General features: G+C 43.5%; 1 protein-coding gene across 2 annotated transcripts in view; it reads left to right on the forward strand.

Annotated features, from left to right (window-relative positions):
* Positions 1–13414, forward strand: part of LOC126299244 (MAM and LDL-receptor class A domain-containing protein 1-like) — a 352356-nt gene that overhangs the window by 250470 nt on the left and 88472 nt on the right. For both annotated transcript variants that reach the window (XM_049991032.1, XM_049991033.1), the window contains exon 9: positions 3219–3403. In XM_049991032.1, the coding sequence (XP_049846989.1) occupies positions 3219–3403 (185 nt within the window). The remainder of the gene's footprint in view (positions 1–3218; positions 3404–13414) is intronic.

The raw sequence follows: 13414 nt of genomic DNA on the forward strand, positions 1-13414 counted from the left end.
AAGCTAAAGCGTCAACCTCACTTTGCAATTACTCGGAATTTAGCTGACGTTTTGCGCAATCTTTTTTGCGATTTCTCGAGTTACCGAAAGAAATAATACGTGGTGTCTATTTCAAAAAACGTAAGCTTGTGTTGAAAATAATATTAGCTTATGTTTCAGAATGTCCTGCAATATTTACTTTCATGAGCCTCGTAAGATGAAAGTTGTTTTTCAATATCTGTGTTGTTCTAGAGATATTTGCGCTGAAACATTTAAGTGGACAATCCTGTATATACATTGTAGGGACTCCCATCTTCCTTCATAGCCCTTCCTTGTGCGCACTTCAAAAGTGCCTTCGTCGGCGATCTTCAATGCTTTACTTAAATTTAAACGTAAATGGGATGTAACGACTAAAGGTGATCCTTAATCTTCTCGCCTTTACAGCAATAAAGAACGTATTCAAGAAATAAAGAGTATGAAATGAAACTGTAAATGTTCCTCAGAGACCATGTGCCGAGGTGATAATTCCTTTTAAAAACTAAAACCTGCGTGATGTATAACGAGAGCAGAAAGTTCATTTCTTCATGATGCAAATTTATATACAAATATCTTGATATATTGTTCTTCTGAATTCAAAATAATAGAACGAAGGACAAAACGCAATTGTCGGCAGATGGTCGCATCGACGGTCCATCATAAGAGCTGAAAGCCTGGATCGTTACTTGGTTGCCAGATGGAAAAACAAAAAATTCACTGGACGCTGTAAGTAAACAATAATAGTCATCAATGCACTTCGTCGAAAACGTTTTTCTGTAGGTAACAAAATAAACACCTTCTAAATCAATTGCCTCCTGACGGAAATATGTAACCAGAAAGAACATAAACTGGCAGCAGACACTGGAAGTACATTTTCACCTCCAAAGTTTACATCCTGCTTGGATATAAAATGTACCTTAAATAAAGGGAATAGAAATTTCTTCCATCTGTTTTACAGGTCCAGTCTTAGGCAGTTTCATTCAGTAGACCAGCCTTCTATCCTGAATATACAAACCGACATGTATTGGAATGTGCACCCCACCAAGCAGGTCAACAACAATCTTGAGGGAAGATTTGTGTGTCTGTTTTCCTATCAGTGCTCCTTTGATAAAGTGCTATGTAACGAAAAGAAGAATGTCAGCACATGGAACATAGGAGAGTAAATAAGAACTTCAGACGTCACAAGAGATCACGAGATCACATTAAATGAAGGAAAAAAACACAAAAAATGGAACAAATAAGTTAGAGTCCCATATCACCATTTGCTTTTTGCAGCGATATTTTCAGGAACTTTGCGAAGTTTTCGCTATACTTTTTCCGTGTTTGTTCCTTACCATGTTGAGTCCACAAACGTTCCAGCAATTCCAATTTATCATACGTTTTTAAAGAGAATATTGCGTTAATTGTGTGTCCCATAATTCAGGTCGTAACATTCTTCTTTGTTTTGGGATGGGGATTCCATTGTGGTATGATGGCGTCTGATACTGTGATGTGTTGCATTGCGAGTTTGTTCATAGAACGCAGCATGTCTCTTGCTGCGTCGCAGATTATTCGAAATTTACGGCACACAAAACGATGTCCAGTTGTATTCTCATCGGATTAGCTGAACTGAAGAGAGTTTAGAGCTTGTCGGGATAGTGCGATTTACGACCTTGTACTATCTTGCTCGCACGCTTCCAGGTAGAACCTTGGACCAAAGATTTTTCCACAGTTTTCCAGTTGAGCCGTGGCAGTCATAATTCCCATTAATTCCCCACTGAAGATACATGAAATGTGGTAGTGATGTTACCGACTTTGCTCCCTCGCGGTTTGTGGGTAGAAGGTAACTGGTGTCGAGGTAAAACCAACCCACGAAGTTCAGCGCATAGCGGATGTCGCTGATTTGGATTGGAGCATCCAGTGATTACTGCCGGAATTTATTAAATAATGTTGCTGTTGGGCTGTAAGAACATTTTTCAATTATTACTTTGGTGTATTTGATAGGACGATAGTAAGGATCGAACCCGAGCAAAGGCTGAACAGTCTCTTGCACTACCATCTACACTATGAGAAGAACTGAGACTAATCATATCTGGCGGCCAGCTTGAATTTGCGTGCGCCACGGCGTGATTGCCTAATGAACTCGGAAACGGTGCAACGTATCGATTTTTTTCTTAACAGTTATTTCTCAGCACAACCTACCCTGCAACTACCTTACAAGCTTTTCAGACTCTTTCTGACCATCCAGTTTTTTCAGGAGATGATGAGGTTTCTCGACCTCATTAGTGATTAGAAGATTATATGGCTACCACACACCAGGGACAGAGCTCGGATAAAGTCACTCTCACTTGGCTCCATATGGAACAATGCCACCTCACACAATGGTATGGGTAAATTTAAGGTAACCTAATTGAAAAAATATAGGGGAAGGAAGCCTTATCAAAGGAAGATTCCCATTACATGTTTTAAATTACTTGCAAAAATTCACAGAAACTCAGGTCAGGATAGCCAGATAGTTTGAGGTGCTTTCGTCTGGCACACAAGTTCATTGTCTTAACAACAGTGTCATCACGCCCGGTGAAATGGTATTATTCAAAAAGTAAACAGAACTTGTTCCTCCTCGTAGTTACAAACAATGCATCAAAGTGTATTAACACACTTTTTTATAGTTTTGTATTATATTACATTAATGGATTCTCAGAATAAGTTCCCGACAATCTTTCAGTGTCTCGTTTAATTAAAATGGAACACAAATTTCTAATGCTAACGGCCCTGCCGCAGTAGTAACACCGGTTCCCGTCAGATCACCGAAGCTAAGCGCTGTCGGTCTTGGCTAGAACTTGAATGGGTGACCGTCCGGTCTGCCGATCGCTGTTAGTAAGAGGGTTGCACTCAGCCCTTGTGAGGCCAATTGAGGAGCTACTTGATTGGGAAGTAGCGGTTTCGGTCACGAAACTAACAATGGCCAGGAGAACGGTGCTCTGAGCACATGCCCCTTCACATCCGCATCCAGTGACGCCTTTGGGCCGAGGATGACACGGCGGCCGATCGGACCGTTGGGGCTTCAATGCTTGTTCGGATGGAGTTTAGTTTTGAACCTCTACTATTGGGGCGGAGGGTGAGGGGGATTCAATATTGAAGTTGCTGAGTGGTTTTTTTTGTATTACTATGACATGTATTTGTTCTCTGTTAACACAGTCTTGCTCTTTCTGTTATTCTTATAGGGCCTGACTCTCCAAAATGCCTTCGATTTTGGACGCACATGTACGGGAATGGTATCGGAACGCTAAGTGTGATTCTGAGCGACGCACGTGAGGGCCAAGAAAAACTGTTATGGAGCCTGTCAGGTGAGGCGGGCAATGCCTGGTATCAGGCGGAAGTTCCCATTTCATCACTCAATCCTTACAAGGTACTGTAACCTTACACTATAATGTTACCGGCACTGCAGCTAATACACGGTCCAGTCGCATTAATCTGACCACCGCATATGCTAGACGTCAACATCTACATCTACATCTACATTTACATTCCGCAAGCCACCCAAAGGTGTGTGGCGGAGGGCACTTTACGTGCCACTGTCATTACCTCCCTTTCCTATTCCAGTCCTATTCCAGTATGGTTCGCGGGAAGAACGATTGTCTGAAAGCCTCCGTGATCGCTCTAATCTCTCTAATTTTACATTCGTGATCTCCTCGGGAGGTATAAGTAGGTGGAAGCAATATATTCGATACCTCATCCAGAAACGCACCCTCACGAAGCCTGGCGAGCAAGCTATACCGCGATGCAGAGCGCCCCTCTTGCAGTCTGCCACTTGAGTTTGTTAAACATCTCCGTAACGCTATCACAGTTACCAAATAACCCTGTGACGAAACGCGCCGCTCTTCTTTGGATCTTCTCTATCTCCTCCGTCAACCCGATCTGGTACGGATCCCACACTGATGAGCAATACTCAAGTATAGGTCGAACGAGTGTTTTGTTGATGGACTAAATTTTTTTAGGTCTCTCCCAATGAATCTCAACCTGGTACCCGCCTTACCAACAATTAATTTTATATGATCATTCCACTTCAAATCGTTCCGCACGCATATTCCCAGATATTTTACAGAAGTAACTGCTACCAGTGTTCGTTCCGCTACCATATAATCATACAATAAAGGATCCTTCTTTCTATGTATTCGCAATACATTACATTTATCTATGTTAAGGGTCAGTTGCCACTCCCTGCACCAAGTGCCTATCCGCTGCAAATCTTCCTGCATTTCGCTACAATTTTCTAATGCTGCAACTTCTCTGTATACTATAGCATCATCCGCGAAAAACCGCACGGAGCTTCCGACACTATCTACTAGGTGATATATATATATATATATATATATATATATATATATATATATATATATATTGTGAAAAGCAATGGTCCCATAACACTCCCCTGTGGCACGCCAGAGGTTACTTTAATGTCTGTAGACGTCTCTCCATTGAGAACAACATGCTGTGTTCTGTTTGCTAAAAACTCTTCAATCCAGCCACACAGCTGGTCTGATATTCCGTAGGCTCAACGTCCAATAAACATTCACTGCCGGCAGGTGGCAGCACAAGCACTGGAGGACATATCAAGAGCGTCGGAGAGTTGCTGGAAACGGTGCAGTCGTTGAAGTAATCCAGAAACGTAGCGATTTATATGACATCCAGAAAGACACGATCATTATCTTTCAGGCTAAGGGTGGAAGCATTACCGAAACGATTAAGTTTGTAAACTTTTCGCGTGCCACTGTTACCAACGTATACCATGCGTAGCAAAATGGCGCTATTCAAAACTGGCTCCGAGGCAACTATGATGCACCACGGGCCGTAGATGGCAGGTGTGAACGACGGCTGCGGAGATTTGTACGGGCGAATGGACGTGCAACTGTCGAGCAACTGACCGTCCAGATGAACCAAGGAACTACCAACAGCATTTCACCAACGACCATGCATGGAACTTTGCTGCGTATAGACCTCTCAAGCAGGCGCCTGCTTCATGCACCTACACCATTGGCAATTAAAATTGCTACTCCACGAAGATGACGTGCTACAGACGCGAAATTTAACCGACAGGAAGAAGATGCTGTGATATGCAAATAATTAGTTTTTCAGAGCATTCACACAAGGTTGGCGCCGGTGGCGATACCTACAACGTGCTGACATGAGGAAAGTTTCCAACCGATTTCTCATACACAAACAGCAGTTGACCGGCGTTGCCTGGTGAAACGTTGTTGTGATGCCCCGTGTAAGGAGGAGAACCATCACGTTTCCGACTTTGATAAAGTTCGGATTGTAGCCTATCGCGATTGCGGTTTAACGTATCGCGACATTGCTGCTCGCGTTGGTCGAGATCCAGTGACTGTTAGCACAATATGGAATCGGTAGGTTCAGGAGGGTAATAACGGAACGCCGTGCTGGATCCCAACGGCCTCGTATCACTATGAGTCGAGATGACAGGCATCTTATCCGCATGGCTGTAATGGATCGTGCAGTCACGTCTCTATCTCTGAGTCAAAAGATGGGGACGTTTGCAAGACAAAAACCATCTGCACGAATAGTTCCACGACGTTTGCAGCAGCATGGACTGTCAGCTCGGAGACCATGGCTACGGTTACCCTTGTCGCTGCATCACAGACAGGAGCGCCTGCGTTGGTGTACTCAACGTCGAACCTGGGTGTGCAAATGGCAAAACGTCATTTTTACGGTTGAATCCAGGTTCTGTTTACAACATCATGATGGTCGCATCCGTGTTTGGCGACATCGAGGTGAACTCACATTGGAAGCGTGTATTCGTCATCGCCATACTGGCGTATCACCCGGCGTGATGGTACGGTTTGCTATTGGTTACACCTCTTGTTCGCATTGACGGCACTTTGAACAGTGGACGTTACATTTCAGATGTGTTAACGACCCGTGGCTCTACCCTTCATTCGATCCCTGCGAAACCCTACATTTCAGCAGGATAATGCACGACCGCATGTCGCAGGTCCCGTACGGGCCTTTCTGGATACAGAAAATGTTCGACTGCTGCCCTGGCCAGCACATTCTCCAGATCTCTCACCAATTGAAAACGTCTGGTTAATCGCTCGTCACGTCTGGCTCGTCACAGTACGTGAGTCACTACTCTTGATGAATTGTGGTATCGTGTTGAAGCTGCATGGGCAGCTGTACCTGTACAGGACTCAATGCCCAGGCGTATCGAGGCCGTTATTACGGCCAGAGGTGGTTGTTCTGGGTACTGATTTCGAAGGATCTATCCACCCAAATGTAATCACATGTCAGTTCTAGTATAATATATTTGTCCAATGAATACCCGTTTATCATCTGCATTTCTTCTTGGTGTAGCAATTTTAATAGCCAGTAGTGTATGTTGACTGCTGTTCATCAGCTACGAACGTTGGAATTTGCGCTCCAGTACCGCAACTGGACGTCTACTGAGTGGCGACAGGTGGCCTTTGTATGCCTCATCGGACAGAAGGCGTGTACGGCGTGAAACGTCTGACAACAATGAAGGAGGGAGTTTTGTGGTCTGGGAATATTTCCGTGGTATTCCGTGGGTGATCTCGTCATTATGGAAGACACAACAGATCAACACAAGTATGTATCCATCCTTGGAGACCATGTCCACCCCTACACACAGTGTTTTTCCTCGGCACGATGGCATCTACCTCCAGAACAATGCAACACGTCACACTGCTCGCACTGTACGTGTGTGAGTCAGAGAGCATCAGGATTAGTTCACCGTACCCCCTGGCCACCAAACTCCCCAGATTTAAACTCAATCGAGAATCTGTGGGATCATCTCGATCGAGCTGTTCGTGCCATGAGTCATCAACTGAGGAACTTAGCACAGCTAGCCGTGCCACTGGAGTCGGCTTGGCTCCGCACCCCTCTCAGTGGATGACATCGGAAGTTCACTGAGACTTTTTGCGGATGATGCTATAGTATATCGAGAGGTTGTAACAATGGAAAATTGTACTGAAATGCAGGAGGATCTGCAATGAATTGACGCATGGTGCAGGAAATGGCAACTGAATCTCAATGTAGACAAGTGTAATGTGCTGTAAATACACAGAACGAAAGATCTTTTATCATTTAGCTACAATATAGCAGGTCAGCAACTGGAAGCAGTTAATTCCATAAATTATCTGGGAGTACGCATTAGGAGTGATTTAAAATGGAATGATCATATAAAGTTGGTCGTCAGTAAAGCAGATGCCAGACTGAGATTCATTGGAGGAATCCTAAGGGAATGCAATCCGAAAACAAAGGACGTAGGCTACAGTACACTTGTTTGCCCACTGCTTGAATACTGTTCGCCGGTGTGGAATCCGTACCAGATAGGGTTCATAGAAGAGATAGACAAGATCCAAAGGAGAGCTGTGCGCTTCGTTACAGGATCATTTAGTAATCGCGAAAGCGTTACGGAGATGATAGGTGAACTCCAGTGGAAGACTCTGCAAGAGTGACGCTCAGTAGCTCGGTACGGGATTTTGTTGAAGTTTCGAGAACACACCTTCACCGAGGAGTCAAGCAGTATACTGCTCCCTCCTACGTATATCTCGAGGATAAAATCAGAGAGATTAGAGCCCACACAGAGGCATACCGACAATCTGTCTTTCCACGAACAATACGAGACTGCAATAGAAGGGAGAACCGATAGAGGTACTCAAGGTACCCTCCACCACACACCGTCAGGTGTCTTGCGGAGTATGGATGTAGATGTAGATGTGCCTTCCAGAACCTCGCCAGTCTCTTCCTTCTCGTCTCGCAGAGGTCGGCGCAGCAAAAGGTTGTTATTCAGGCTTTTAACATGTGGTCACATTAATGTGGATGGACAGTGTATAACTTCTGTAATATACTTGACAGTGACACTAGTTTCGGTTTAAGTATTCCAGATTCATATGGTTGACAGGAGGGTGATTTGAGATGCTTACATCGGTATGTTCTCTAAGGCACAGCACACTTTTGCAACAAAAAGGTTCAGAATTTACAGGCTCCGCCACGCAAGCAGTTTTTACAAACCGAAATCACTTACGAAAAGTTCTAGTGTTACCAATAGGACTCGTATCAATGTACAAGGGTGGCTTGAAAAGTTCTCGGAATCACCACGAGGGGTCAGCGCTAGCGCAACGAGTTGTTCACATGATATTCATTGGACTGTGGCCTGTAAACACGTGCTACGTCAGTGCACTTGGAAGAGGGCAATGGCGGTGACGTGGCTCTGTTGTTGTTCCCACGTAGTCATTTGCGAAGATGGAAACAATCGAGATTCGAGCAGTGATTAAGTACTTCGTAAAAAAAGGTATGGAAGCAAAGGACATTCGTGCTCGATTCCAGAATACACTGAGGGACTCTGCTCCTTCATATTCAACGGTTGTCAAGTGGACAAATAGATACAAATTTGGTGTGGAGAGCTTAGATGATGATCCCCGCAATGGTCGGCCAAGATGAGTAACTACTCCAGAAATCATTGCAAAAGTTTACAAAATGGTCATGGAGGATTGCCAATTGCAAGTGCAAGAAATTGCTCACGCTTACTAGGTGTCATCTGCAAGGGTATATCACATTTTAACTGAAAAAATATAAATGAAAAAAGTATCTGTGAATCTTCACGCGCAGCCACACACACGTGCCATCGCTATGGCAAAATTGTACGAACTAAGACATGAATTGTTGCCACACCCGCCTTGTTGTTGTTGTTGTTGTGGTCTTCAGTCCTGAGACTGGTTTGATGCAGCTCTCCACGCTACTCTATCCTGTGAAGCTTCTTCATCTCCCAGTAGCTACTGCAGCCTACATCCCTCTGAATTTGCTTAGTGTATTCATCTCTTGGTCTCCCTATACGATTTCTACCCTCCACGCTCCCTCCAATACTAAATTGGTGATCCCTTGATGCCTCAGAACGTGTCCTACCAACCGATCTCTTCTTCTGGTCAAGTTGTGCCACAATCTCCTCTTCTTTCCAATCCTATTCAGTACCTCCTCATTACTTATGTGATCTATCCATCTAATCTTCAGCATTCTTCTGTAGCACCACATTGCGAAAGCTTCTATTCTCTTCTTGTCTAAACGATTTATCGTCCATGTTTCACTTCCATATATGGCTACGCTCCATACAAATACTTTCAGAAACGACTTCCTGACACTTAAATCTATACTCGATGTTAAGAAATTTCTCTTCTTCAGAAACTCTTTCCTTACCATTGCCAGTCTACATTTTATATCCTCACTACTTCGACCATCATCAGTTATTTTGTTCCCCAAATAGCAAAACTCCTCTACTACTTTAAGTATCTCATTTCCTAATCTAATTCCCTCAGCATTACCCGACTACATTCCATTATCCCCTTTTTGCTTTTGTTGATGTTCATCTTATATCCTCATTTCAAGACCCTTTCCATTCCGTTCAACTGCTCTTCCAAGTCCTTTGCTGTCTCTGACAGAATTACAATGTCATCGGCGAACCTCAAAGTTTTCATTTCTTCTCCATGGATTTTAATACCTACTCCGAATTTTTCTTTTGTTTCCTTTACTGCTTGCTCAATATACAGATTGAACAACATCGGGGAGAGGCTACAACCCTGTCTCACTCCCTTCCCAACCACTGCTTCCCTTTCATGTCCCTCGACCCTTATAACTGCCATCTGGTTTCTGTACAAATTGCAAATAGCCTTCGCTCCCTGTATTTTACTCCTGCCGCCTTGAGAATTTGAAAGAGAGTATTCCAGTAAATATTGTAAAAAGCTTTCTCTAAGTCTACAAATGCTAGAAACGTAGTTTTGCCTTTTCTTAATCTATTTTCTAAGTCTTAGGGTCAGTATTGCCTCACGTGTTCCAACATTTCTGCGGAATCCAAACTGATCTTCGCCGAGGTCGGCTTCTATCTGTTTTTCCATTCGTCTGTAAAGAATTCGCGTTAGTATTTTGCAGCTGTGACTTACTAAACTGATAGTTTGATAACTTTCACATCTGTCAACGCCTGCTTTCTTTGGGATTGGAATTATTATATTCTTCTCGAAGTCCGAGGGTATTTCGCCTGTCTCATACATTTTGCTCACCAGATGGTAGAGTTTTGTCTGGGCTGGCTCTCCCAACGCCATCAGTAGTTCTAAAGGAATGTTGTCTACTCCCAGGGCCTTGTTTCGACTTAGGTCTTTCAGTGCTCTATCAAACTCTTCACGCAGTATCATACCTCCCATTTCATCTTCATCTACATCCTCTTCCATTTCTGTAACATTGCCCTCAAGTATATCTCCCAGGTTTAGATCCTCTATATATTCCTTCCACCTTTCTACTTTCCCTTCATTGTTTGGAACTGAGTTTCCATCTGAGCTCTTGATATTCATGCAAGTGGTTCTCTTTTCTCCAAAGGTCTCTTTAATTTTCCTGTAGGCAGTATCTATCTTACCCCTAGTGAGATAAGCCTCTACATCCTTACATTTGTCCTCTAGCCATGCCTGCTTAGCCATTTTGCACTTCCTGTCGATCTCATTCTTGAGACGTTTGTATTCCTTCTTGCCTGCTTCATTTACTGCATTTTTATATTTTCTCCTTTCGTGAATTAAGTTCAATATTTCTTCTGTCACCCAAGGATTTCTACTAGCCCTCGTCTTTTTACCTACTTGATCCTCTGCTGCCTTCACTACTTCATCCCTCAAAACTACCCATTCTTCTTCTACTATATTTCTTTCCCCCATTCTTGTCAATTGTTCCCTTATGCTCTCCCTGAAACTCTGTACAACCTCTGGTTTAGTCAGTTTATCCAGGTCCCATCTCCTTAAATTCCCACCTTTTTGCAATTTCTTCGGTTTTAATCTACAGTTCATTACCAGTAGATTGTGGTCAGAGTCCACATCTGGCCCTGGAAATGTCTTACAATTTAAAACCTGGTTCCTAAATCACTGTCTTACCATTATATACTCTATCTGAAACCTGTCAGTATCTCCAGGCTTCTTCCATGAATACAACCTTCTTTTATGATTCTTGAACCAAGTGTTAGCTATGATTAAGTTGCGCTCTGTCCAAAATTCCACCAGGCGCCTTTCTCTTTCATTTCTTATCCCCAATCTATATTCACCTACCACGTTTCCTTCTCTCCCTTTTCCTACTACTGAATTACAGTCACCCATGACTATTAAATTTTCGTCTCCCTTTACTATCTGAATAATTTCTTTTATTTCATCATACATTACTTCAATTTCTTCGTCATCTGCAGAGCTAGTTGGCATATAGACTTGTACTACTGTCGCAGGCGTGGGCTTCGTGTCTATCTTGGCCACAACAATGCGTTCTCTGTGCCGTTTATAGTAGCATACCCGCATTCCTTTTGTTTTATTCATTATTAAACCTACTCCTGATTACCCCTGTTTGATTTTGCATTTATAACCCTGTATTCACCTGACCAAAAGTCTTGTTACTCCTGCCACCGAACTTCACTAATTCCCACTATATCTAACTTGAACCTATCCATTTCCGTTTTTAAATTTTCTAACCTACCTGCCCGATTAAGGGATCTGACATTCCACGCTCCTATCCGTAGAACGCCACTTTTCTTTTTCCTGGCCGGCCGCGGTGGTCTCGCGGTTAAGGCGCTCAGTCCGGAACCGCGCGACTGCTACGGTCGCAGGTTCGAATCCTGCCACGGGCATGGATGTGTGTGATGTCCTTAGGTTAGTTAGGTTTAAGTTCTAGGGGACTGATGACCACAGAAATTAAGTCCCATAGTGCTCAGAGTCATTTTCTTTATCCTGATAACGACGTCCTCCTGAGTAGTCCCCGCCCGGAGACCCGAATGGGGGACTGTTTTACCTCCGGAATATTTTACCCAAGAGGACGCCATCATCATTTAACCATACAGTAAAGCTGCATGCCCTCGGAAATAATTACGGCTGTAGTTTCCCCTTGCTTTCAGCCGCTCGCAGTACCAGCACAGCAAGGCCGTTTTGGCTAGTGTTACAAGGCCAGATCAGTCAATCAACCAGACTGTTGCCCCTGCAACTACTGAAAAGGCTGCTGCCCCTCTTCAGGAACCATACGTTTGTCTGGCCTCTCAACAGATACCCCTCCGTTGTGGTTGCACCTATGGTACGGCTATCTGTATCGCTGAGGCACGCAAGCCTCCCCACCAACGGCAAGGTCTATGGTTCATGGGGGGGGGGGGGGAGGGGGGGAGGACACCCGCCTTATTCACCTGATATGGTTCCGTCGGACTTCCATCTCTTCCCTAAACTGAAAACTTGTCTTGGTAGACGAAGATTCACTTCAAACGAAGAACTGATAGTCGGAGTTGGTTCAAATCGCTCTAAGCACTATAGGACTTAACATATGAGGTCATCAATTCCCTAGACTTAGAACTACTTAAACCTAACTAACCTGAGGACATCACACACATCCATGCCCGAGGCAGGATTCGAACCCGCGACCGCAGCAGCAGCTTGGTCCCGGACTGAAGCGCCCAGAACTGCTGAGCCGTAGTTGACAACTATTTTCCAGGCCTGGACGAAACTAATTTTCGAGATGGGATCAAGGCACTGGAACATCGTTAGACCAAGTGCATTAATCTACAAGGAGAATACATTGAAAAATAAAAAAAATGTTTTATTGGTGTAAGTACTTCTTTTCTATTCCGTCCCGAGAACTTTTCAAACCACCCTCGCACAAAAGTTACCAACTTCCATTGAATTTCTACGAATGGGCCTGATTGTTTGAAAAAGGATTTAGACATGAAAGGGGAAGTAGTTTATCACCTTTTGACCATTGTAGAAAAGTTGCACCACGGAACATCTTACTGAATACAAACATTTATGTCTTATGTACCGACTGTTACCTTGCTGACCTTGCTCAGAGTGTAGAAAAATCTAAAACTGTACAATGTATTACTTAAAATCTCTGTAGATTCCGTATACAGGGTTAGTGACTAACAACTAACATCAGTGCCATCGTACTAGTGGGATGGACAGTTTCAGTGATAAAGAGAACCGACAAGTAATCCAGTAGTGTCAAAGGGTAATGACATCCTCTAGTTCATTAGTATAATACTCAAGGACTGCAGATTGTCCAAGAAAGAAGTTGTTTTGAACAGGCTTCTACGACGTACGTTTAGAACATTATAGCGCGTATAGTTTTTCCCAACAGAATTTACGAAAATATACTGAGAAGCACAAAAATAACAATCATACTTTTGTTAATGTCGCGCAAGACGCTTGCAGATGTACTGAAAAATCGAACTGACATACGAGCAGTACTGAGGCTTGCATACAGACATCACTCAAACATTACTTGATTTAATGCTGCGGAAGAAACTTAATAATATCCTAACTTACTCTGCAAAACACTTTACAGTGATGTGAAAAGTTAAAAACCGATGCAGATCTAATCTATGGTATCCATCAAT

This window comes from Schistocerca gregaria, chromosome X, assembly GCF_023897955.1.
Source record: "Schistocerca gregaria isolate iqSchGreg1 chromosome X, iqSchGreg1.2, whole genome shotgun sequence".
NCBI lineage: Eukaryota > Metazoa > Arthropoda > Insecta > Orthoptera > Acrididae > Schistocerca > Schistocerca gregaria.